General features: G+C 37.7%; 1 protein-coding gene across 1 annotated transcript; it reads left to right on the top strand.

The window, feature by feature from the left end:
* Positions 1 to 1,900: 1,900 nt before the first annotated feature.
* LOC140246145 (aminoacylase-1-like) lies at positions 1,901 to 24,774 on the top strand. The gene is made up of 15 exons (XM_072325583.1): positions 1,901 to 2,092; positions 3,541 to 3,605; positions 4,206 to 4,310; positions 7,088 to 7,159; positions 12,489 to 12,511; positions 14,899 to 14,975; positions 15,963 to 16,052; positions 16,525 to 16,581; positions 16,803 to 16,876; positions 17,352 to 17,401; positions 18,446 to 18,500; positions 19,747 to 19,827; positions 20,804 to 20,872; positions 21,429 to 21,505; positions 22,107 to 24,774. The coding sequence occupies exons 1-15, from the start codon at positions 2,008 to 2,010 to the stop codon at positions 22,312 to 22,314; spliced, it is 1,188 nt and encodes a 395-aa protein (XP_072181684.1). The 5' UTR covers positions 1,901 to 2,007; the 3' UTR covers positions 22,315 to 24,774.
* The last annotated feature ends 1,138 nt before the right edge of the window (positions 24,775 to 25,912 follow it).

Consider the following 25,912-nt stretch of genomic DNA (forward strand, 5'->3'; position numbering starts at 1 on the left):
ACTATGGTGATTTAAGTTGTCAGCGCCGACAAACGTTGATGAAACACCCCAGACGCTGTTAATACGCTGTGTCGCGCTACGTACGTACAGGCAGCGACTGGGCTGTGTATAGTTAATAGCAATAGAATCTATAGCCTTCATCATACACACATACGAAATAAAAAATTATTACACGAATTAAGTGAAATCCACGCCGTTCCGATATGACGGTTAATACAGGTACGCACCTAGGCCTACCATCTGCACGATCATGCTTTTGGGGAGATATTCCACAGCTAAGACATGGACTTGTATGTGTAGAGATGATCAGTATCTTGGCATTTGCAATGAACCGAAAACGCGAGTTACGAGAGGCTTGATTTATTAATAAATGGCCCTATAAAAGTGCGTGACGGATATACGACGCAATCGGGAAAAGCTAAAATCTCAATTGACATTGCGGATATTGAAAGTTTTTGAATGCCAAAGTGATGTGTGCATGAAAACAAAGCATTTAAAAGTGTTTCCAGCATGAAAAAAAAAAAAGATGTCGTCAAGTGAAAATATGACGATTTGAAATTCCTTGCATGCCCATCGGGACATGCAGATTAGAGGGGTGCTGCAGTCGATTATAGGAGCGGGAAAAATAAAGCGACTTAATGAAGCATTTTTTTTTTTTTACCTTAGATAATCAGAACAGCATCTTCTTCAATGAAACAGATGAAATTTAAAAACTAAAATCGAAAAAATTCCACTTATAAATCCTGAAAGTAGCGGGACATAAAAGTAGACACTTTGGTGAAGAATCACCCATATACATCAAAAGTTATGAGCCATAATCGAAACAACATTGGGCCCTAAAGTTCATTGACCCCTGCCTGTGACCTTTGACCTTGAGGTGGTCTTCATGTTTGGTAAAATGTATACCTTTGTATAACCACTCTTCCCTCCAAGTTTGATTGAAACTGAAGTCCTCAGTAGAGAGTTATTCAAGTTTTTGTAGCGTTACGGACGGACGACGGACGGACGGACGACGGACGGACAGACGCCGGTGGGCTCGACAAATACAATTGACACCATAGAAACAAGTAAAATGGATATAAAAACCACAAAGAATACGTCGGTGTGTTTTTTTTTTTTTGTGTGTGTGTGTGGTTTTTTTGTTTTTTTGTTTTTTTTTGTGTTTTTTTTTTTTTTTGTTTTTTTTTTGTTTGTTTTTTTTAATAGAAAGAAAGTCACTACTGCAGTACCGGTATGTGTAAGAAATGTCAAGATGGAATATCTGTTTCAAAGCAGCTAGTCCTCTTATCACCACTTGGCACTGCTCCTCACCGAAAATCTAAACACTTTGGAACATAAACCAGGGAGGTGGAAAGAGACTCCACCCCCCCCCCCCACCCCCCCCCCCCCCCACCCCCTGCATAAACAGTGCCTGTGTGTGTTTGTGCATGTGGAGGACGAACGACGAGGCGCGCGCTTGCGCACAACGCGGGATTTTCCCCTGGTCTTTTGAGTGCATGCATGCAGCGTACAGCGCTGGCCCCACCCACCCCATCCCAACCCTTGTCCTTGGTCCGGCCGCCATGCGCTGACTGTTTATTGATCGCCAGCAGATGTACAAGGTTAGCACGCAGACATGAGCGCTTACGTTCAGATTGTAAACAAAGCTAGCTTGCTGTCTGACTGAAGAGTAAAGGTACCATGCAGCTTAAGCGTCTAGTGAATAACATAATAACTGGGTAAAAATGCTGCGCTGCTAGCCCATCGTTTAATCGAAATTTGCACCCGGCACCTCACAGTCGCCAAACACAATAAGGTGAACTTCAGCAGATAACTAGCATAATAGTACAGGATTTAGCTCAGCAGCCGCCAGTACAAATACTAACTAACTGCGGTCCTTACCGCCCCTCGTCGCAGTCGCACAATCTCGTGTAACATTAGTAGTACTCGTATACTGCCTGCTTGCTGCCCGACAGTGCTGTGCACTATTTTGATTTGTACCAACAAATACTCATCGATTTGGTGATCATGGCCCAGGAAAGTGAGAACCCAGCAGTTACGAACTTCAGAGAATACCTCCGCTTCAAAACTGTCGAGCCCGATCCAGATTACGGTAAGTTAAATTCTTACACAGATCATGGACCTACAACGAACGCACAGATATACGCGTACCGATTATATCTTTAACTTCATATTTTCCCTCTGCAAATTTATTGACTGCTTGTAATTTAAAGAATTACAGACGGGCTTGGCTTTGCTCGGGCCTGCTCTCTTCACCAATCACAACTGTTTGTTTTTTGTTTGTTTCATCTCCATCTGAGAATGTGGCTGGATAGCTCATATTCAGCTGTAAATTAACCCCGGGCGCGGGGCGCTGTTAAACATTAGTACTACGGTACGTATTGGGGTCGCTGCTGGGGTTAATTCAGCTGCACAATATGTCAATAGCTGATCTTCCATGCCATGGGGTCCGTAATTTGGATGTGGACAATGTATTTTTACATTTGTGGGCGTTTTTTAATGTGGGTTCAACACGGACCACTTCAACAGGTTAAATACCCTGCTCTGATGCGATGAATAAATGAAGCGGAAGTTTTTACGTGCATGAGTTATGCCATGGGCATGGCCACACGTACGGGACCTCCATTTAATGTTCTATGATCCGATCGAGGAATTCTAGAACAGGGTGTTTTGCCTCTTTGAATCTACTAAGTACTATAACATGTTAGAGGGGACGGTATAATATACACACAACTAAACATTGCTCAGTGCACTGGGACTCGGGAATCGAACCCGGGTCCATGATCGTGAGGCAGACACGCTACTGACTGATCTAACAAGTAACATTAGTAACAAACTCACTGCTGATGAAGAATGATCCTAGGACCGAGCAGATAAAGGCCAGGCTACATCATGTACTCGGCAATATACTCTACATATTTTTGTAAAATGAAATGGTCTGTATCGATATTATAAATTTCATGTCGTTTTTATTGACTTTAGCCTAACTAGAAGGGATCTAGACCTACCCATGGTGTCAAGATAGCCTTTCATGAAGGCCTTTCCAATAGATTATCGTAACAAACTGACAATGACTGATTCTGGAACGAAATAGGCCATACGACACTTGGTGCCCCATACATCACTGCGGTTTTGTCCATGGTTTAAAGCGTGGACAAAGATTGTACCACCTTCATGAATTTGGCCTTAAAGTTCATTTTCCTGCATGTCTGTGTAGCTCTATTTGCATGTATGCATGTATGTACTATATTACAAAGATGTTTATATCCCCATTATACTTTTTCCTGATCTGATAGATTACCTTTGTATACTGAAACCTACATGTATGGAAAAATATCATTGCCATGAATACAGTATGTCAAATAATTTTGGTAAGAATAGGATTAGGAGTTGATGAAATAAATAATTCAACAATTTTAACCCATTTAGGATGGTTTGATTTTGATACACCAGGCATTTCCCTTAGGCACTTGTCCGAGTATACTCGGGACTTTGGTTAAACATTCTCTGACTTCTTTTCTGTTTTCTGCCCAAATGAAGATGGAGCGAATTCATTTCTTAAACGGATGGCAGGAGAGCTGGGGCTTCCAGTGCAGTGTGTTGAGGTGCGTGGCAAAAGGTTGTTATGGTAATACAACTGTATGATAATTTTTTACTGTTAGTTAGAAAGGAAGATATCCCAGAACCGATATCCTGCAGAATGTGTATAATGATATATATGTATTCTTCTTTCTTTTTCTTTTTTTTTTTTGGGGGGGGGGGGGGTTAGAAGATAATGATGGCAACTACAAATGTGCATCCCTTTAATCTTGATGAAAGCCATTGCTTTAAGAATAATTTAAGATTGTGTTGATTTGTTATGAACTTATAATCTTTGATGTCATGTCAAAAATTATATTCAGTTTTGATAAAATCTGTTCTATTCTGATCATCTAGTTGACTCTTTCCATTCAAGTCACCTTCAAGAGGACATGGGGTTGCAATTAAGCGCTGAATATGTCTGCAGTGCATGTTGAGGTATCGGTGTTATTCGTATTGCATTATCCCATTGCCTCCACTACTCCAACAGGTATGAGTGTCAAAGGAATATATACCAGTAATGTTGTGTCTGCGAATGAATGAAAATATGTAATAATCCCTATCATCTATGCAACTGTAGGTTGAAGTCTATCTACATATAACATGATCTCACCTCTATCATCCAGGTCCATCCAGGCAAGACAATTGTCATCATAACGTGGGAAGGAACAGACCCATCCCTAAAGAGCATTGTTCTCAACTCTCACATTGATGTGGTGCCCGTCTTCCCTGTGAGTTCACCGAGTCACATTATTTCATAGTACACTTGTACATTGTACTATCAAGTTTGAACAAAGAGCTAATAGAAGCTCCTGGGGATGCGGATGGCGTGGTCATCGTTTCTTATTTTCTGTGTTGTTTGTTTGTTTTTTTCTTCATCATCTTCTACTTTTTCTTCTTTGTCTTCTTTTGGATCTTGTCATCACCTTCTTCTTCTCCTTTCTCCAGCTTTCTTCTCTTGCTCCCCTTCTTTTTCTGCACCTTCTTTAAAAAAAAATGGGTTCTTGGAAATTTAAAAAAAAATGTGCTATTGGAAATAAAATCTCATCTGAAATTCTTTTGTTTAGCTTTTGACAAGACGGATGGTTATCATGGGAATGTTCTTATTACACATAGAATGTGTGTAAACTTTACGAATGAAGGAGACATGTTTGGAGGATGTGGGTTTGTCTTGATCATTGATTTTATGCCATGCCAATGTCTACCTGGCCTTGATACACTTTAGACCGTTTGTGTGGCTCTTGTGTGCATGGTTCTTATAGGCTATTTAAATGTATTGAATTTCTTCTGTTGTTGTTGGTGTTGGTTGATTTGTTTAGTTGTTTTTTGAAATCTTCTGCAATGCCATTTAGTCAATTTTAGAGTGAACACTGGCTAAATGACATTGCAGTCGAGATTAAAAAAAAAAACCCAACCACTCAAAACAAATCAACTAACAAACAAAGCATGCAAGTACATTGATAATATGCTAAGCACTGGAGGGCAATATTGTTCAAATCAAAGAAGATTATTAGGATTTTGTTAAAGCATATTATTTTCAATAATGTATAAATGCCAGCAAAAGTAAACTGAAGAGCGTAGCTTTAACTTTGTAAATCAGGTAAACTAATGCTAGCATTTTTAAACTAAACAGTAGTACTACCTATAAAGTCTCTTGCCTGGGTCCATTGATCAGGTTCTGAAGTACAGTGTAGAACTGTATACCAGGGCAATGCACTGACCGGTACAGATGTGTACAACCAGGTGCACACATCGTAGAATAAATCATTATTAGACTCTAAAATGGATCACCTCTTCAAGGTATGATGATATATTTTAGATTGCCTTGAAGATGATGTTCCCAGAATCATAATCCCACCCCCTTTTTTGTGATATGACAATCCATTATAAGTACCGTACATATTATAATTGTTTTGGTGTGAGTTATCATGGTTGCCCTATGAGTCACCCTATTGATATTTCAATCAGGAGTGATACTGAGTGTGTAGGGAGTCATTGTCTTTTTTCCTGCAAAGAGATAACATTTTGACCTATGTAGATAAGATGTCATAAGTTGACCTGTATGAGTTAATTGATCTCCTCCAAGTCAAGGACTGACCAAGTGTATACATGGTCATAAGAGTCCAGACTTTGTTCCTTTGTTTCAATGGATTATTGGTAGCTGATTTCCTTGGGCATTTTTTTTTTCTAATTATCAAAGCACCATTTCATTGAACATAAAATAGAATTTAATTGAATTTTCTTTGTGGTTTATAGGTAAGTATGACCTTTTGTCTTGTGGTCAATTTTTCTGTAATGGTAATGTGTCAAAAGCAAAATTTAGAGTTAGAATTGCAGTGATTGAGTACACCAAAATACTGTAAAACAAAAAAACATTTACATCATAAAACTTTTGCAAATTGGAAATTACTTGCTTTTTTGCACCATGAAGTTTTCATGAATTGCTGACCATGAAAACATTACAGGTATACTACATAAGCATGCATTATGGAGACAAAAACTTTTGTGCACATTTCACTTTCCTGAGTCTTAGCTCCTTGCAAAATTTGCAAAAGTTTCATGCATGTGAAAATGTTTGGTTCTTCAGTAGTTTCCATTGTATATAACACTTTTACTTTGTTTCATGAGGAACCATGTTTCATGCAATTAGTGTAGCAATGTGATTTTGATCAGATCCCAGTAACCATATTCCTGTAGTTTGGTGTTTAATCTAATATAATCATTGCATCTTTTGTCACCAGTATTCTGTAAGTTGGAGTAGAAGCTTCTCTCTTTTATTAGAATCCTGCTTTGGTCAGAATCATACCGTTGCTCATTTCGGTAGCAGAAAATCACAAAATTCTCTAACTGATCCTAAAACTAGAAACATGATTGATTTTAGAAAGCTGTAATTATGTTGCTATGTTACAAGAAAACCTTCTTTTGATTTCGTGCTAATATAACCGAGTCATCCATTTCTATTAATTCCCTCTCCAAATGAAAGATGTATAGTGCATCTTGGAGCTGCACGGTTAATATGATAAGACAATGATTTGTGCAACAAAATTCTCCAATTATTATGTTAGTAATCTTTTGCAATTGTCATTCATTAAAGGTATAATCTACCATTTGCAGATGAAACAAAAACCCAGCATTTGTGCTTCAAAATAGTTCTAAAATTGAGTTAGGGATAGAAACAACCGATGTAAAAATCTGAATAAGTATAATGGATGTTAAGTATTGTTAAAAATACAAAATGTGAACAATAGTTATAATAAAAATGTTTCCAGACTAAACCTTCTACAGTTATGGTTTATTGAGAAAAACAGCAATGTCTCCTTACATTTTGGGATTTATTGCAAAATTTTTATATGGTAGGATGTTTTGTGATACAACTGACCTGATACACATGCATCAAATGTGAAATCTTGATTTTTTTTTTTAATCCCTGCTCCCAAAGGTAAACGTGACCTTAAATGGGTTTAAAATACATATTTATGACATGGAGTTTCTTGTTTTTACCTTGCAGGAGCACTGGATATGTGATCCTTTTGAGGCGAAGAAACTGGAAAATGGCGATATTGTTGCCAGAGGAACTCAGGTGAGGTTCACTATGAAGAGTCTTCTGCGTCTGTAACCATAGTGACCAGTAGAGGCAATCCTACAAAGATGCCAGGCTATGTGTTTCATGTTACAGTGCAAAGTGGGTATCTTGTTGGCCTAGAGACGAGGTAGCAACCTGGTGGTGACTTGAGTCTCGCTGGTTGTAGAATGGTCTCGGAGACTTCTCTGCGACATCTCGTGGAGACTAGCCTGGTTTACGGGGAGTTCGTAGAGAATCAAACATGTTTGATTTTTGTGAGAGACTTTTTGTAGGTCTCCAGCTGGTTGTGGAGACATTTCCACTTCTCCTTAGTCGCAACCAAGTCATGGAGACTTATTTTTCCTGGGTGGTCCTTAGACGTCTTTGCAACCTTGCAGAGACTCATTTGCAACCTACCAGAGATTTCTTGGAGACGTAGCGGCGATGTCTCTGTGACTTTCAGATGAATAGATTTGGAAGCATCTTTGAAGCTGCCCAGGGTCCCGTTTCATATGCAACCTACCAGAGATTTCTTGGAGACGTCGCAGCGATGTCTCTGTGACTTTCAGATGAATAGATTTGGAAGCATCTTTGAAGCTGCCCAGGGTCCCGTTTCATAAAGCTTATTATCAGTAACAACTGCCACATTCTATGACAAATTTGCTCTCAGCCAATCAGATGCAAGGATTTCAGTAGTTTAAAACACTATTGTAACTTGTTAATGATAACAAGTTTCATGAAACGGGGGCCTTGGAGTCGCCTTCTTGGTTAGAGTGCAAGCCATTTTCTGGTCTTTCAAGTCGCACGAGTCACGTTACTGATCAGTCACGGCAGTCACAGAAATGTCTCTTCACAGAAGGATACTGTATACGCCATATATTTCGCGAGTCTAAATTTTCGCGAATTGGGAATTCCTGACAATTTCGCGAGTGGTTAAATTAAAGTGTCGGCATTTTCAAAGGCTGAAAATGTTTCATAGACCCATACAGACAGATGTTTGGGATCCTCTCTTCTGATAAAGATTAGATTATTAGCTCACCTGAGCCAAAGGCTCAAGTGAGCTATTGCGATCGCCCTTCGTCCGGCGTCCGGCGTGCGTCGTCCGTCGTGCGTAAACTTTTTACATTTTCATCTTCTTCTTGAAAACCCCAAGACCGATTTTCATCAAACTTGGCAGGTAGCATCCCTAGGGGGTTAGGAAATCAATTTGTTAAAATGGGCACCATGCCCCACCCAGGGGGCCCCCAAGGGGGCCCAAACCCCCCAAAATTAAGGAATCTGTAAAAATCTTCTTCTCTAGAACCAGAAGTGATAGAGCTAAGTTAATACTATAAGTTAGTACATTGATGACTATAGTTTCAAGTTTGTTCATGGCAGAATCAGGGGTGCCCTCCTTGGGACCCAGGGGAGGGGGGTGGGGAGGGGTCCTAATGGGGCCTAAATTGTACATTTTCATCTTCTTCTTGAGAACCCCATGACCCATTTTCACCAAACTTGGCAGGTAGCATCCCTAGGGGGTTAGGATCTCATTTTGTTAAAATGGGCACCATGCCCCACCCAGGGGGCCCCCAGGGGGGCCCAAACCCCCCCCCCCAAAAAAAAAAAAAAAAAAATGAAGGAATCTTTAAAAATCTTCTCTAAGATAAGCTAAGATAATACTATGAGTGAGTACATTAATGACTGTAGTTTCAAGTTTGTTCATGGCAGATCCAGGGGTGCCCCTCTTTGGGGCAGGGGGGGGGGGGGGGTTGGGAAGGTCCAAATGGGGGCCTGAATTGTACATTTTCATCTTCTTCCTGAAAACCTCATGATGGATTTTCGTCAAACTTGGCAGGTAGCATCCCTAGGGGGTCAGGATCTCAATTTATCAAAGTGGGCACCATGCCCCACCCAGTGGGCCCCAGGGGGCCCAAACCCCCCCCCCCCCCCCAAAAAAAAAAAAAAAAAAAAATGAAGGAATCTTTAAAAATCTTCTCTAAGATAAGCTAAGATAATACTATGAGTGAGTACATTAATGACTGTAGTTTCAAGTTTGTTCATAGCAGATCTAGGGGTGCCCCTCTTGGGGGCAGGGGGGGGGGGGGGTTGGGAAGGTCCAAATGGGGGCCTGAATTGTACATTTTCATCTTCTTCCTGAAAACCTCATGATGGATTTTCGTCAAACTTGGCAGGTAGCATCCCTAGGGGGTCAGTTTATCAAAGTGGGCACCATGCCCCACCCAGTAGGCCCCAGGGGGCCCCAATGCCCCCAAATTAAGGAATCTTTAAAAATTTTGGCCCTTATTGTACATTTTCATGTTCTACTTGAGAATGCCTGGTCAAATTTTAGTAAAGCTGTGAATGATTTAGATTAGTGACTGCGTGAAAGGTGAACTTGCGATACTCAGGTGAGCGCTAGACCCGCGGGTCTCTTGTTCATAGTTACAGTACATCAATTTTCTCTTTTACCAATTTCTTTTCAAAGTCAAACTTGGATATGGATATTTATGATATCAAATTTGAATGATTGTATTGTGCACTGTAGATCAGACCAGGGTTGATGAGATCATGACAGTCAGTATCTGTTGTCCATCGCTGTTTTGTTATTTATTGATAAACTTACCCCTTGAGAAGACTGAGTTTTATTTTGCCTCAATATTTAAAGTGAGGAGAGTGCACTTACATGTTGATAACATTGTCAGTGCAGCTAACAGCCTCGTACCAAAAACCAAAATCAAGGCCAAGTATGAAGTGTAACTGTGGAACAAAGGAAGGAGCCCCTGGTGTGCAAAGGCATGGTGCTAAACTTACAAACTTGTTGACAATCAGCATGAAACACATGGAAGAATGGGGAACGTCTGCCAAGCCTTTGGAAACCAACATTCTCTGACTTCTGTGGGAGGTATGGAGGCACGACTATCCTGTTTTTAACCTCAGAGAATAGACCTATAGTAGGCTGACCTGGTGTACAAGGGAAGGCTTAATCTTCTGCACCTAATTGCTGTTCAAACTAAGGGCAAAATGAGCAATCAGAGCAAGGCCGGAGCCCCTTTTGCACAATAGTGCAACATGCTCCTCTAGGGTTACCTAGTATACCAGGAAATAATGAGTGCATTATCAAACATAGGAACAAGCTCCTTGCATGCAAGCACATCTGTTTTTTGACCTACTGATATTATCTTGACACAGATCAAAGGATGGGGTAACCCTGCTAAGTCGTAAAGTTCAACATTTCTTTTACTTTCTTTGGTGAGGGGATGTTGACTGCTGGCTATGTTGCATTAAACTTTAGAGGATCGTCCTACAATCGGCTGACCTGGTACATGCACAGAAAGGATGTATTATGCTGATTGCTGTTCAAACTTTATGGGTGAAGTTTGAACATAGGAAGTAGCTCCTTATACATAAAGTACCCAGCAGCACTTTGTTTTTTGATCTGCTGATATCATCATAACACAGATCAACAGTTAAGGCACTGCTGCCCAACCTTTCAAAATTCAGTATCCCTTTTATATTCCTTGGGAGATGGGAAGGCAAGTAGCTGTTTTGTTTTGTTTTTTAATAAAAGAAGGAATTTTCCTAAAGACAAATAACCCAGTGCACAGAGCACTGACACCAAGGCTACCATATGTGCCTGAGTGCTGTTCAAACTGTGTAGGCAAAGTTCAAAGACAGGAACAAGTACTGTAGCGGACGTAATATAAAGCAAAACAAACAACATAAGCAAATAATGCTTTAATAGTTTTATGACCTGCCGATACCTTTGTGACTCAGATCAAAGATTGGGTAAACTTCTGCCAAGCCATAGGAGGGTAACTGCAACAGTCTTGTCTATGCCTCTGAGGATTGACTGACTGTGAGCTGACCTCGTCAATCTCAGAAGGGGATGTGTGCTGGGCTGCTGCTCAAACAGCATAGGAACCAAGATAAAGTCTGGGCCAGTGAGCCCCATTGTTTGAGGCAGCTGACTCCATGATGAACTCTAACTAAAGATGTTCTTTCTACTTTCTTTTCAAAAACCAACACTCCTTGCAGTGTCACAACAACAGATGTTTCTAGGGAAGCCTTATGTCAGTAGATCACTCATTTTCCAGGTCCTGCCTTCTCTTGGGTCCGTCTTTGTTTGGCTAGGAATGTGTCATGGTTTCACAGGAGTGTGTCCTTTTTATGTCACATGAATCTCTTCCATATTGTGATAATGTCATGCATATATATACACAGCAGACAGGATTTCTTTATCAAATTAATAACAGTGGATAGTATACAAATACAAGACCTTTCGAGGGTTTGGCAAAAACTATGAGTTGATGAAAGGGCACAGATAGTATCTTTCCAGAGGGCAAATTTTTAGCAAGTTTACTATATCTGAGGCTTGAGGAGGGTATATACACTGTCACAAATTTGTTATAAATTATAATGACAAAATGAAATATTAGTTACTATTCATACCTCTGACTGCTCATAGTCTGCCAGAGCCAAGAGAGACATATTTGCCTTTAGCATCTGGAATGCCTTTGTAGGCTGAATCACAAAGCCTGCATTGTTTTCTTGCTGTAGTGTTCACCATTTTGATTCCTAGCTCCAGCGTAGAACTGTGAGAGAAGGAGGTCTTAGGCTTTATCATCCAGATCATCATCAACTCTGCCTTTTATTGATTTCCTCATAAAATCATGAACACAGAGAGCCTGTATCTAATTTGTGTTTTTGCTGTCATTTCTCTTGTAAAATTAAATGATTCTTCCACATTTCATAGGTGGAAACGAGGATAATTGTCGGCCATTTCACCACTCTCGCTACTGGAAGCGGCCATTTTGTCGATTGAGCTGGATTGTATTGCTCGCGCGCTATGCCGGCGCATGCTACGCGCCCCGCAAAAGTGTAAGAAATGTAGATATTGATCTGAGAATCAGTGATCATGGGGTAATCGTGGATCCCAAAATGTACTACCAGTATATTGTGCCAAATAGGAGATCATCTCCCACTCGCATAAATTTCTGTGAAACCCTCTCTTTTTCATGCTCTGTACAATCATAATACCAAACATTGCACATGAGGGGTATGATATCAAAGTATTTCATTCATGAAACTGGAAAGGAGATTTGAACTTATGAGCCTTTGAAGTTGAGCTTGTAGCACAGATGAGTCTCAGTGGCCTTGTAGAGTAGTTGTGTGCATGCCTTAGTGATATCACTGGTTCTAAAGGTATCATAATTTGTCACCAGCGTGAAAAAAATGACAATTTGAGAAGGGTCAGTAGTTTTTATGACAATTTTTTTTTTCTTCATCATTAGTGTAAGAACGGAAGAATCAACGAATTGTTCTAACCGCAAAAAAAAATTGTATTTTTCATTCCCCCTCTGCATCCCAGGATATGAAGTGTGTTGGAATTCAGTAAGTATATTCACAGCTTGACTTCTTTGTGATGGCAATTTGATATTCCCACTTTGCTGTTTTAAAAATAGCAGTGTCATAAAATGGTTCTTATCTGAAATGCAGTGGTACTCTCATATCTTGAAAATCATAATTATGTTACTGACAATACTACATGGCAGGCAATCAAATTTTATACTTTTTTTTTCCTTTGATTTGATAAGATTTATTTAAAAAGTTTTAAACAATATATCCACAGACATAAGTTGATACATGACTTAAAATAAGATATGAGACCCTTCAAGTCAAAAGAAGTTACAAATTACTGGCACCATAATCAGAGAAAATCAGATTTTAGTCGAGGTACCAAGAAAAGATCAACATTTTGCTTTTTAGTTCTTTGGAATCTTTACAATCTTTAGAATTTTGTTTACTATTAGCTAAAATTTCAAGACATGTATACTAGAAAAGTGTGACATTGATTTGTCGGAGGCATTTTTTTTCCTTATTAAATCCATTTGGGTTTCATAGCATGAGCAAGGGCTTTGTGCTGTGGGTTCATAAGCTCCACCGCATACTAACTGCTTGAAGCTGATTGTCCAGTTAACAATTGGACATTTTCTGAACGTTCTTGAAACAGTCCAGATTCATTAATTGGACAGTGTGTCAAAACATTTTCAGAACATCTTTTTGTGGAAGGTTTTTGGACATACTTAAAATGTTTCAAATGGATGTTAAAAGAAAAACACTAAAAAAACTTTCAACATTTTTAAGAACCTGCTGAAAACCTTTTGGACATTATAGATGTCAGAAAAGCTCTTAAGAATATTCAAAATGTTCTGTGGACATTCTGTGGACGACCAAAAACCTTTAAAGACCGCCTAGAATGTTCAAAAAACGTTTTATTAAAGATTGTCTAAAAAAAGTCTTACGACCCTTTCCAGAACGTTTAGAGAACATTTCATATTTGTCTAGAACGTTCAGAAAATGTTTTTAGAATGTCTAATGTGTATTTTTTATTGGGCATTCAAAAAAGTATAGTTATATGATTATACAGGCACAATCTTGAAACTAATGTACCCTATCCTAATCCTATATAATCCTATTTTACTCTGTTCCTAATATCCTACCACCTATACCTACTACATCCTGTTCCCAGTTGATGTATCTGTATCACATTCTTCTATATCCCTGGCAAAAATGTGGTAATGTGTGAAGACATGGTTACTAAAATTAAATCACACATACTGTAATTAGGCCTATCATAATATGAAAATACCTCTTCATAACACAATTTGAATTTGTGAATAACTGAACAATAACATAACTAAAATTTTTAACACAGTTCGAAAGTTTGAACCCAACATATATTTTTGGATTTCAGTGTCTTTATTTATTTCCACTAGTTTTCAAATTTTAGATTTTCATGCTTGAATATTCATAAATAGTGACCTAACAAAAACGTTTTTTAAAAGTTCATTAAAGATGAAAATGTTGCAGACCTTCTAAAAACTTTTTGTGGACGTTTATAAATGCTGAAAATGTAACAGACATAAAAAAAAAAATTTGTAATTAGCAGTAAATGCTAAGTCCAAACTTTAATGTTATATGTACATTTTAAAAACTTCCATATTAGACGAAGATGTACCTCAAGAAACCTCAAAAAAAAAAAGAAAACATTGAGGAAACATTCTGAAAATGTTATGTGCTGGCTGGTTTGGGTGGTGATTATGTATCCCCCCAAATTGTTCATAGAACAAGTTCAAGTCAAAGATATGATAGATTGTAAACTTGAGCAACAGATCGTTTCTATTGAAGAGAGTTGTGGACTGCAGAATGGTTGTAATATACAATATTTAGAGCATCTGCCCTGTCAACTGACCGGACCTGATCCCTATGGTGCATCAGCTGGGAATGTGTGGCTTTAGCTGCACATACATCATTTTCGACATTTTTACTCTCAGTTAATAAGATTTTATTGAATATGATCCAGTATTTTCATATTACGTGAACACAAATTAGTAATACTTTCCTATATTACATAATAATGATCATGATTTAATCTATGAAAAAAAAATGCAAATAGTTTTTAGTTAGGATTGCATGTGACTACCATCTTGAAGATGGTCTTGAAATCAGTTGATTTTTACACGTACCAATAAACTAAATTTGACTATTTGATTTATTCATCAAAGTCATGGGCAGCAAACTCAAAAGGCTGGGTCATGGGATATTATCTTTGTCTTTTGTCCGAATGTCCTTCCAGCGATTTCAATATATAGTTGTTTTTTCCTTAATGTATTTGACCACAGTGATCTTTAATGTTGCATTTGCATGACTTTGTAAGGTTTATGTTAAGATGGAGAAACTGAAATTACATAAGTAATCATTGCTCTGGAATTCCCTAGGTACATAGAAGCCATAAGAAGACTGATCAAGAAAGGAGTGCGACTGCTGCGAACCGTTCACATGACATTTGTACCAGGTATCAAAGGCTGCATTCGAGCGCTCTAAAGCGAACCAAAGAGAACTGAACCAAAGCTTACCGTACCGAACTGTGCCAGATTTGGAGCGTTCGAGCGCTCTGTTGAGAAAGCGTACCTCACGGGTTATTTTTAGAAAAGGTCACGCATGTTTGTAGCAAGAATGTCATCCACCTGGCACCTGAACTACTTACACCTGTCCCGAACAAAGAGAATGATGTCTTTGCATTGTGACGTATGCGCATGATACGCGCATGCTTTTCAACGAACTTTTGGTACGCTTTTGGAGCACATCGGGAAGTGGTCCACTTTTGGCTCGGTACAGTATGGTACGGTACACTTTAGGAGCGTTCGAACGCTCCTCTGGCGCGGGTACGGTACGGTACAGTTCGCTCTAGGAGAACGCTTGAACGCATCCAAAGAGACCTTGAAGATGGAAACTATCTTGCATGACATTATTTCCAGTCTGCAATTCATTTGTAAATTTAATTGCTTTACCCTGTGGGACACAATAAAATTCATTTACTTCTTTGTGAAAGTTGTCTTCTTATGATTTGATTATCATCCAGAGATGCAATATTAATTCAGTAGAAAATTATCTTAAAATGAGGTATAACCAGACGTTTCACACATGAAAATGGAAGCAGACAGACCAAGGAATACTTTCCCCTTAAGAAAAGAACAATAATAATAAAAATGAACAAAAAAAAAAAGATCTTTAAGAACAAGATCTAATTTTTTGTTAAATTGTTGCTATTTTGATTGCTGTTGCCATTGTTTGTTCATTTATTTTTGTAGGGGGACACTTGGGGCACAATGACATGGGCACAATGTAATACTTAAGTATCAGCAGTTCTATAGTAATAAAATGTTTACATTTGAGAGATTTGAACTGACCATTGCATACATTATGCCATAGAAACTCTATGCAATGTCCTTGTATGAGTTTTTTATTTGGTGACTGGAGCTTTGCTTTCACTTCTCTGCAGATGAAGAGATCGGAGGTTTTCTAGGCATGCAGCTCTTTGTCAAGACACCCGAGTTTAAAGCCCTCAATATGGGCTTTGGCCTGGATGAAGGTTCGTGACAAAAAATTGTAATACTGACACTTTAAATGAGAAAGAAGGTCATATGAATGCATACTTTTGTTTGTTTGTATGCATATTGTTTTTGTTTGTTTGTTTGTCTGTTTGTTTCTGTTGTTGCAACTGATTGACAAATTGTCCTTCATGGATGTAGGTGAGCACCAATTATTCAGTTTTTCAGTAGTAGCCATGATAAAAATTATCGGCATGCCTGATCTGTTGTGATTTGAACCCATGACCTCCTCATTGCTATCCACTAGACTACCAAACTTCTGCCCAGTAGCAAGTGATGGTTCTAATCCCTTTTTGCAGCAGTTACTGCATATTTTTCATATGAATGATGTTTTCATCAAATTGTTTTTATTGTGTTGTTTTGTTTTTGGTGTGTAGTTTGTTGTTGTTGTTGTTTTTTTGTTCTTGCAAACTCATGTTATGTTTTCTTGACTTATTCTTCATTCATTGTTAGGTCTGGCAAATCCTACAGACAAGTTCACCTTATTCTATGGGGAACGAGCTACCTGGTGTAAGTGAAAAACATATCTATGTTTTAATTCAGTTGTTTGACAGAATGTGGTGGATAAATTGATTTGATTTTTTAAAAAGATTCACATAATTTATGGAATACTTGATAGACAAGAAGATATAAATGATGACTTTGTCAAGCTTTGCTGGTTGATTTTTTTTTTTACTACAATGACTTTGAACAATACTTTTCTTTTCCTTTTTTTTTTTGTTTCAATATAGGGATTGACGTGGTATGCACTGGAGACCCTGGTCATGCCCTCATGTTTGTTGAAAACACTGCTGCAGACAAGGCTGTGAGTGTAACTCCCAGAATATTTCATGCGTAATTTTACTTGTATGTGAATTTCTACTCACCTCAAATGAGAGAAGCTAAGAATTATTCAGTTCATATTGGACAGCTACTTTTCAATTTGGCATATCATTCATCAAAGATTTTAAGCAGAGAATCTTGCTACCAAAATTTCCTTTGGCAATTATTACATTTATGTGTCCACCTGCCAAAACTTTTGATTATATTATTTCTCTTATAGACAGGTTTGTAAATTCTATTTAGCTGTATTTACTGTAACGCTTTCTACATGTCTGTAACAGTCAAATCAGTGCTGTACTTTTTTCCTAACATTCTTTATTCAAAAAGTTATATGAAGAGTTAAGATGTAACCATTTCAGTGACTTTCAGTGTTTCCGTGATTTGTCAGTTAGTTTTTCATTTGAAGTTATACATGATTTTTTTCTTTCACCTTTATCCCAAATCCATCATGGTTGCAGCGTAGAGTAATGGATGCCTTCCTCGATTTCAGAAATGAGGAGAAAAAGAGGTAAGTGAAAAGTCAATTCAATTCAATTCAATTTCATTTGATGAAATTGTGCTTTATCTCCATCAAACAAAAGGTAATGCAGGCTTGTATGCAGAGTGTGCCATTGAAAAGAAATGCAAATCATAAATTTTGATAATATAAAATCTATGAATGAATGAATATGTAATGATAGAAACAATTCATACTTTGGAATGGTGATAAAAAGTAAATATAGCAATGTAATAGACTGATCTACTTAAAAGTGGAACTTGTAAAATATGTACAATCAAAAAATCATGTCTGTTGGGCTGCCTTTACATAGTGTACACAATTGTAAGTACTTGATGACACACTATCTTCTTTGTGACACCCCCACTATGAAGAAAAAAAATGACTGAGCTCTCTGTTTTTAATAATCATTTGGTAGAGGTGTAAATCTCTTTGATAGCACAAAATTACAATGCTAAAGCAGTACTGCACTGTTCTCCATTCGAATGCAGAATAAAACATCTGAGAATAGACTCTGATTCAACTTTTCATAACTCTGATCCGTCCTCAAATGTCTGGGAATAATTCATATTGTGCAGCATTTGATGAACATTTGTCATAAGCTATCTCGAAGCAACCTTACCCGAAATCAACAGTTGTAAATATTGGTGCTACCATTTTGTTTTTGTCAACAGTATGTGAACGTATTATGGTTTCATTGTGTTTATTGCACATTAAAAACAGATAATCTACGAGACATAACAGTGTAGTCTGTCATTTCCTGTAATAATTAGCAGCATGTTAGTGTTTTTGTTTTCATTTTTGTTGCTGTTTTTTTTTTTCCAGATTGAAAACATAACAGAATCTTGGAGACATAACAGTGTTGACTGCTTTGCTTTTCTTTTTTTTTTTTATTTTGTTAGCACGTGAGTGCATTCTCTTTTTTATTTTCAGATTGAAAATAGAGAAACATGGAGACATAACATATTGTAATCTGTCATTTTGTATTTGTAAGCAGCAGATGGGTGTATGTATTTTGTTGTATTGTTTGTTTTGTTTTGTTTTTCTGTACTGCAGATTGAAAACAGAGAAACTGGGAGATATCCAAACTGTGAACCTGACAAGAATGTCTGTAAGTGTCAGATATATGAAGTAAAAACAGCACGCTACCCACTCCAGAGAGCCTTATAAACAAAAGAGGAAAAAAATATACAGAAAAAAAAAACAACTACAGATTTATAATAATTTCACTCCAAAACAGTTACTTGATATTGATGTTTTTAACTTTTGATCTCAATACAAAATGTTTACCTCCGAAATATGCAGCTCTCAATGCTACAGCCTTCATCAGCGGCATGACCCGCCTTCACCTTGATCAGTTGGTCGATAAGCGGGTCATAGTTGAATTTCTGATACAGATGACCTTTTACTCTTGAGATAATTGCATGTCAGTATTTACCCGTTTTAGGGTTGTGCGCTGTTCTTACATTGTAAAATATTCAAATTCTGCAAATTTTATACTGGGGAAGGTGGGGGGGGGGGGTACCACACCTGATCAAGGGAGAGAAGACTTTAAATGCAAAAAAAAAAAAGCAAAACAAAGAGACATCATATTCAATGAATAACAAAAGCTCTGTGAAATAATTGTGATCTACTTAAAAAAAAATCACATGTATGTAGCATGCAAATAAAATAGTTAATTGGTGTCAAATTCAGCTTCAAGTGAAAATACCCTTTATCAAGTGAGATGACTCGTGTAAAAAAAAAAAAAAGAATTGTCACATACCTGATGAAGAAGTAAAGTTAGGTATAGAGATAGAAATATAAAGTCTTGATGTAACATACACTATAATTTTTTTTCTATCAATTCATACTATTATTTACAAGGACTAATGAGTAAGAAAGTCACTTTTCAAAGTGAAATAGTTGTATCAGGCCGTCAGCTATAAGGTTAAATTTGAAAATATGTGATGGTATTTGTCTATGTTTGACAATTTGATATATCTGATACCTTGTTTATTGTGAGGGTATTTATACAGAAAGGTGCACTATAAGAAAAAAAGCATTATTACCATCTGAATGAGGGTTTCTGTGAATAATTAGCTGATAAGTGCATGATGCATTGTACTTTGTCAAGAGAGAGAGAGAGAAAAGAAAAAAACACTTGTATTCGGGGAGGTGTAGCCAACAATCTGTGCCCACAGGAGGATTAATCCCCCCCCCCCCCCCGCCGCCCCCCCCCCCAAAAAAAAAACAAAAAACAAAAAACAACACAATAATATTTGTATTGTTGCCATCTGTTTATATTCTTGAAAGCAGGTGGCTTGTGAGTGCATTGTTCAATATATTTTTGTCATACACACAAAATTTGCATACAGGGCGGTGTAGCAAACAATGTCGTGCCCATAGAGCTGCGACTGCGATTTGACCTCAGGCTTTCCCCCTGGCAGACCCCAGAGGTGAGTCAATGAGAGTAAAACTTGTCCAGCCAAAGGGTCCACTGCTTTATTATGAAGCAGAATTCAACTTTGCTTAATTCGTAGTTATTGTATCAAGTTACTCTAATATTTTTCAGTGTTTTGCCTTATATTTTTTCCCTGACGTATTCAAGATATATTTACATTAGTTTTGCTGACACTGCATATGAAAAATTATATTGCACTTGGCACAGTCAGTTGTATCAACATTCATATTGTTTCAGGAAAAATATGTGGGACCTTGCAGAATTAATATTGTTATATTTAATAGGCATCATGATATATCCAACCTTGTTATGTAAAAGTATTTTACTATTCCCAACCTCATCATATCAAATATCTCGCTATATCTAAACTCGTTATGTCAGGTATCTCGCTATATCTGACCTCGTTATATCAGGTATCCTGCTATGTCCAACCTTGTTGTATCAGGTATCTCACTATATCCAACCTCGTTATATCGGGAATCTTGCTATATCCAACCTTGTTGTATCAGGTATCTCACTATATCCAACCTCATTATATCGGGTATCTCGCTCTGTCCAACCTCGTTAGGTATCTCGCTATGTCCAACCTCGTTATATCGGGTATCTTGCTATATCCAACCTCATTATATCAGGTACCTTGCTGTATCCAACCGCGTTGTATCAGGTATCTCGCTGTGTCCAACCTCGTTATATCAGGTGTCTCGCCATGTCCAACTTTGTTATATCAGGTATCTCACTATATCCAACCTCATTATATTGGGAATCTTGCTATATCCAGCCTCGTTATATCAGGTATCTCGCCATATCCAACTTTGTTATATCAGGTATCTCACTATATCCAATCTCGCTATATCGGGAATCTTGCTATATCCAACCTTGTTATATCCAACCTTGTTATATCAGGTATCTCACTAAATCCAACCTTGTTATGATGAGGTTCCACTGTATTTGTGTTTTGTGTTGACTACCAGTACCTGGAGAAGAAGATAGAAGAGATGGTGGCTGCTGGAGGAGATGGTGTGAGCTTTGAGTGGATCAGGGTGAGATATAGAATGATAACAATGAAGTTTCTTGAAATAAATCGTAAGATATTTCTTCACTCAGACCAGCAGTGGTTAGTTGTTTGAGTGTTTTTTCATTAACTTGGAGAGAATTTAGAAATGCCAGCATTTTTTAACTCACTTCTGTTGAACTCACACTTCTTGCAGTGTTGTCTTTTATTTCTATAAAGTTTTCTTTTTTTGGGGGGGGTGGGGTGGAGTAAAGTGAGACGTTTTGATAATCAAAACTACACGTGATTCAAATTTCAACTGTATGGTGTGAATCTAAATATATGTGAGCTTTGTGTTGGAGTAGATTTAGTAACATCACTCAAGTTGACACCGATGGATCAAATATGACCATGTGGGAGTTATCTACAACAAATGCCCCAGTGAGGACCTTTTGTTTTTACATCCTGTGAAGTATGCATTGTGTCTAGATTTTCATTGATTCATCATTGTTATGGAAGTTATGGATATGTGGTGCAGCCAAATGGCAGAATGGAGAAGACACAGGTAATTTCATGACTTCTATATTGCTTTCCATCCACTGCAGAAGGGAGTGTGCTATACAACTCCACTGGAAGACAGCAATGCCTGGTGGATGGCTTTCAAGAAAGCATGCGATGAAGAGTAAGTATTTATGTAGAAATGAGATCTACTGGTAGTGTGTCAGGGTTGATAGAGCATGATAACATACATGTATATCACATATATATTTACTGCTTTTCAGGACATTGTTTATATTATTGCCACACCCAAGGGATCTCTGACTCCATGCTATGACCCCAAGGGGCTTGCTTTGAGGGTCATAACATGAAGTTGAGATCACGATGGGTAATTGAATGAAAAATGTCCCTAGTAAAAGCAGTCTATATCTGTTTTATAAATCGATTAAATGGAATTAAAAGAAATTTTATTTGGTCAATTGTGATCACTTTAGCCAGTTCGCACTTGAGGCGCTACCATAGATGGGCCAATTTAGGCACTTTGAGGCTGCAGGCAAAAGTTGAAATTATGCCCCTGATGTCAGCCACTCAGAATGGAGGATACATCAGAAGAGGTGAAAAATGTACCTCAACTCATGCATTGAATGTTAAATTGAAGCACTGGTTGTACTTCGGAGCTACATTTGTAGTTGCTCATCAGAACTTCCTTTACTACAAAAATAGCAAGTAAGTGGGCCACCTTTATTTTGCTCATTTCATTTCTTTTTGCTTACTTACAACTACAGAAAAGTGGAGCTTGAGAAAGAGATTTTCCCGGCGGCAACAGACAGCTGCTACATCAGAGCCCTTGGCATCCCCTGCCTAGGATTTTCTCCCATCAACAACACAAAGATCCTCCTTCACGACCACAACGAGTTCCTCAACGAGAACGTCTTTCTTCGAGGCATTGCCATCTACGAGTCCATCATTCCAGCCATTGCCAACGTGCAATAAGGAGTTGTGGTTCCTTCTAAAGGGGAAATTGACAAGGAGTTGTAACAAGGAAAGTTTGCGAGGAGCAGTGATAATGAGTAGAAAGAAGAAATGGTAACAAGGGATGAAAATAAGGAGTAGTGACCAGAACTTGTTCTGAGGAGTAGTGACAAGGAAAAGTAACAAGGAATGGAAACAAGGAATACTAACAAATAGGAACGAGGAATGGTAACAAGGAAAAGTAACAAGGAGCAGCAATGAGGAGTAGTAACAAGGGGTTGTCACCTGAAACTTTGATCTTGCAATTTCACTAGGGAACCTCACAGGTGTTCAAGAGAATTCATGCATCCACCTTGCATGTGCCATCCGGCGACGGGACACTTGCTGCAGCGACGATTGCTCCGATCATATTTTCTCCAGGGACTTAGGGTTGGGGTTGTGATAGGGTTTTAGGTTTAGTTTGATGTGAGGATTAGGAGTGGTGGTAAGGTTTTGTTTGTTGGTCAGTTTTATGTTTAGCTTAGCGTGCAGATATTTTATGGAAGCAATTGTCGCAGGAGCAAATGTCATGGAGCCATGCCATCCAAGCCTTAACTGTATGCATGTTGCTACAAGGGGCACAATAAAGATTTTATTGTGATATGAACTCCCAGCTTTCCATTTGGGAGAGGAAAAAGCATTGAGAACCTGGTTATTCATCATTATTATTGTTATTAATCATGTTGTAAAAATCAGTGATGAAACCAGCCATTATGACAGATCAAGAAGATGGTAGAGTATGAAAAATTATGTTACCTAAAACTTACCGACGTGTTTCTGCTTTGTTAAAATTTTGCCTGTGCCTTAATGTCTTATATTGATGCCATGCATTTTACTTCAACAATACATTGTCAATGTACTTCTCTTTAGACACCTCAGTGGGTTTATGCTTTCAACTCAATATCAGAATGCCACTTGGATCACTTGCAATACATGTATTCTTCTTTTTTTTTTTGCATACAAATCACAAAATATTAAATTCTATTAAAGCATTTTGTGTATAGTCTTGTCTATTTTAAATATACATATATATATTTTATAATCCAGAGCTAGCATGAAATAAAAGACCTTTGCTATAGATTACAGCTTTTCAATAGCAGAATGTCTGCTGTGATGTGGGCCCTTTAGTTACTCTTTTCACTTTACATGTGGAATGCAAGACTACAGCAATAAACTAGGCACAGTAATGCAGATGTGGAAAGTGTGTCAAATTTTTGGCCAGAGCTTTACTTGAAAAAGCAAAATCGATACTTTCCCCGACTAAGAAATGGAGTAATGAAGTAATCCTTCACGAATGCATGAAAAATTTTAATGTCTGGTGAAATTTCATCTCGTGACGAATTATAGTAAATCAGGATAGGCATGTATGCATGTATTTTAGATTTTCCACACCACTGCCATTTGAACTTTACCATTTGTTATGTTTGATTTTGGTTACATCGTGTCAAATGTAAAATCATTCAGTATTGTTTGTTTATTCATTTTGCCCCATATACTGTATTTCGTGCGTCATTGTCAGAAAAGGATCAATTTATAGTAGTGACTGTCAGTCACATACTGGTACGTGGAAATTTTTCTATTGTCAAAAATTGTCATACATTTCGTGCAACAAGAAACCAGCATGAAAATGAAAGCATGCAGCATTTCTAGCTTGTGTCATGAACACTATTACATATTTTTATATCTTACATTAAAAGCACATGAAATTCATCTTAACCTGACCAAGTGCAAAAAATACCTAGCGCAAAAATTTCCACTTTTACAGTGTACCGATACACAACAATGTGTTAGTTTTAGTGTGATGATAATATATTTGTGTTTACTTTTGTCTCGGCTTATGTAGAACATATTGAAAATATGAACACTGTAATATCCTAATTAATTTCATCTGATGGGTATGTACTTTATTCTTTGTGTGTTTTCCTACCAGATATATTTGGATGAAAGTCTTGGTTTGTGACTGTAACAATGCAAATACAGCAGTGTTTATCGATACATTATCTTTGCATCATTGCTGGTATTTGATTTCTTGGGAAGCAAAGGAATTGCTGACCCAAAGTGTGAGAAATGCCTTTCAATCAACAAAACTTTCTCCTTAAATTAACTCAATTTCCAAATTATTTCGTTGATTCCTATTGTAGCAGCAATGCATTAAGATTTATGTACATGACATGAACAAGGTACTCTCAGTTTTTCTTCTTTTTTTTGGGGGGGGGGGGTGTCTCTATTTTTGAAGACATGTTGAGTTACGGAATGCTGAATGCTAGGCCTATAGAATTTTTTGAGAATGCATATGAGTTTATATGTTTAAATGTGAAGAGTTATGAAAGAGAAAATGTGTGAAAAAACAAGACAAAGAAAGTATAACATTATGTCATTTCTTGATATGCATATCAATGCATTGCATGTGGTATTAAATGTGGGAGTAATCTCCTTTCTTTATCAACCATTTACTTATCTTGTCAAAATACATATTACTTGATTTCTATTTGAGCATTGAAATGTAAGGAAAACCTCACAATGTGGTTAAAGGTTTTGTCCAAAATACTTCATTATTTGCAGACTTCATGAACTGCAGTCAATCATACACATATGATCGTTCCAGATTCTTATAGATACCCCGTTTAAGGATGCATATGGGACAGGATGCCAACCTCATTACAGTCATGATATAGTTTTGGGCAAGATGGGGTTTCAGGTTTCCAACTTTGTTGTAGGATAGGCCTCAATTAGATATCTCTTATGAAATATGAAGAGCATACAAGTCTGAGAGGAATTAAATGTTTATTTGATGGAAATTGGTTTTGAAATGGCCGAGATATCCAGAAACAAAGAGGTCTGATAAAAGATTGGACCCACCTTTAAAAGTCCACTTTGTCTTACTTTGTTCTTGGATATCTCGGCCATTTCAAAATCAATTTTCATCAAAACATTGAATACCTCTTTAAATCATATGCTTTGATATTTCATTAGTGGTTTCTAATTATTTTGTGAATAGTTAAAATCTGATTCCCCATTTCAACCTAAACTATACTATCCCTTTAATAGCTAAGCAAATTCTGAGCAATGCAGATATGGAGTCAAAAGTTGTCTGAGCTTTCGATCTTAATATAGCAGAATCTTCCTTACAGGCAAAGTAATAACTAAAAGGGGCAAGCGGACACATAATACTACAGACAATGCATGCACTGTCTGGGAGGGGCTAAGGACATGGAACAAAGAAAACAAAAGGGGGTAGGTTAGGTGTCCAAACAGGTATAAAAGGGGGGGGGGGGGTTAAAGCAAAGAGCTGGTTGAACAAAAGGGAGAGGCAGGGCCTTGAGGTGATCCCAAGGATCGTGGAAGGCAACCTGTGAAGGATGAAGATGAATAGGGAGGCAACATCAAGCAAGATGGAGAAGAGTTAGGAAAGGAGTGACATAAGGACAGGATAAGTGAAGAGTGTGTGTGGGGGGGGTACAAACAGAAAGCCCCAAACACTGATCAATTTGGTGCTCATTTATGTTGATGTAAGGCAATTTGTCAATCAGTGACAAACACAACTCTAACACAAGAATTTCATTAATTTGAAGAAGAAAGC

The sequence above is a fragment of the Diadema setosum genome, chromosome 2, assembly GCF_964275005.1.
Source record: "Diadema setosum chromosome 2, eeDiaSeto1, whole genome shotgun sequence".
Classification (NCBI taxonomy): Eukaryota; Metazoa; Echinodermata; class Echinoidea; order Diadematoida; family Diadematidae; genus Diadema; species Diadema setosum.

Bases quoted from the DNA above. Each gene is read 5' to 3' on its own strand.
- LOC140246145 (XM_072325583.1), top strand. From the start codon at position 2,008: ATGGCCCAGGAAAGTGAGAACCCAGCAGTTACGAACTTCAGAGAATAC. The intron at 19,828-20,803 runs GTGAGTCAATGA...GTTGACTACCAG, and splicing joins CCCCCTGGCAGACCCCAGAG to TACCTGGAGAAGAAGATAGA. The intron at 20,873-21,428 runs GTGAGATATAGA...CATCCACTGCAG, and splicing joins TGAGCTTTGAGTGGATCAGG to AAGGGAGTGTGCTATACAAC.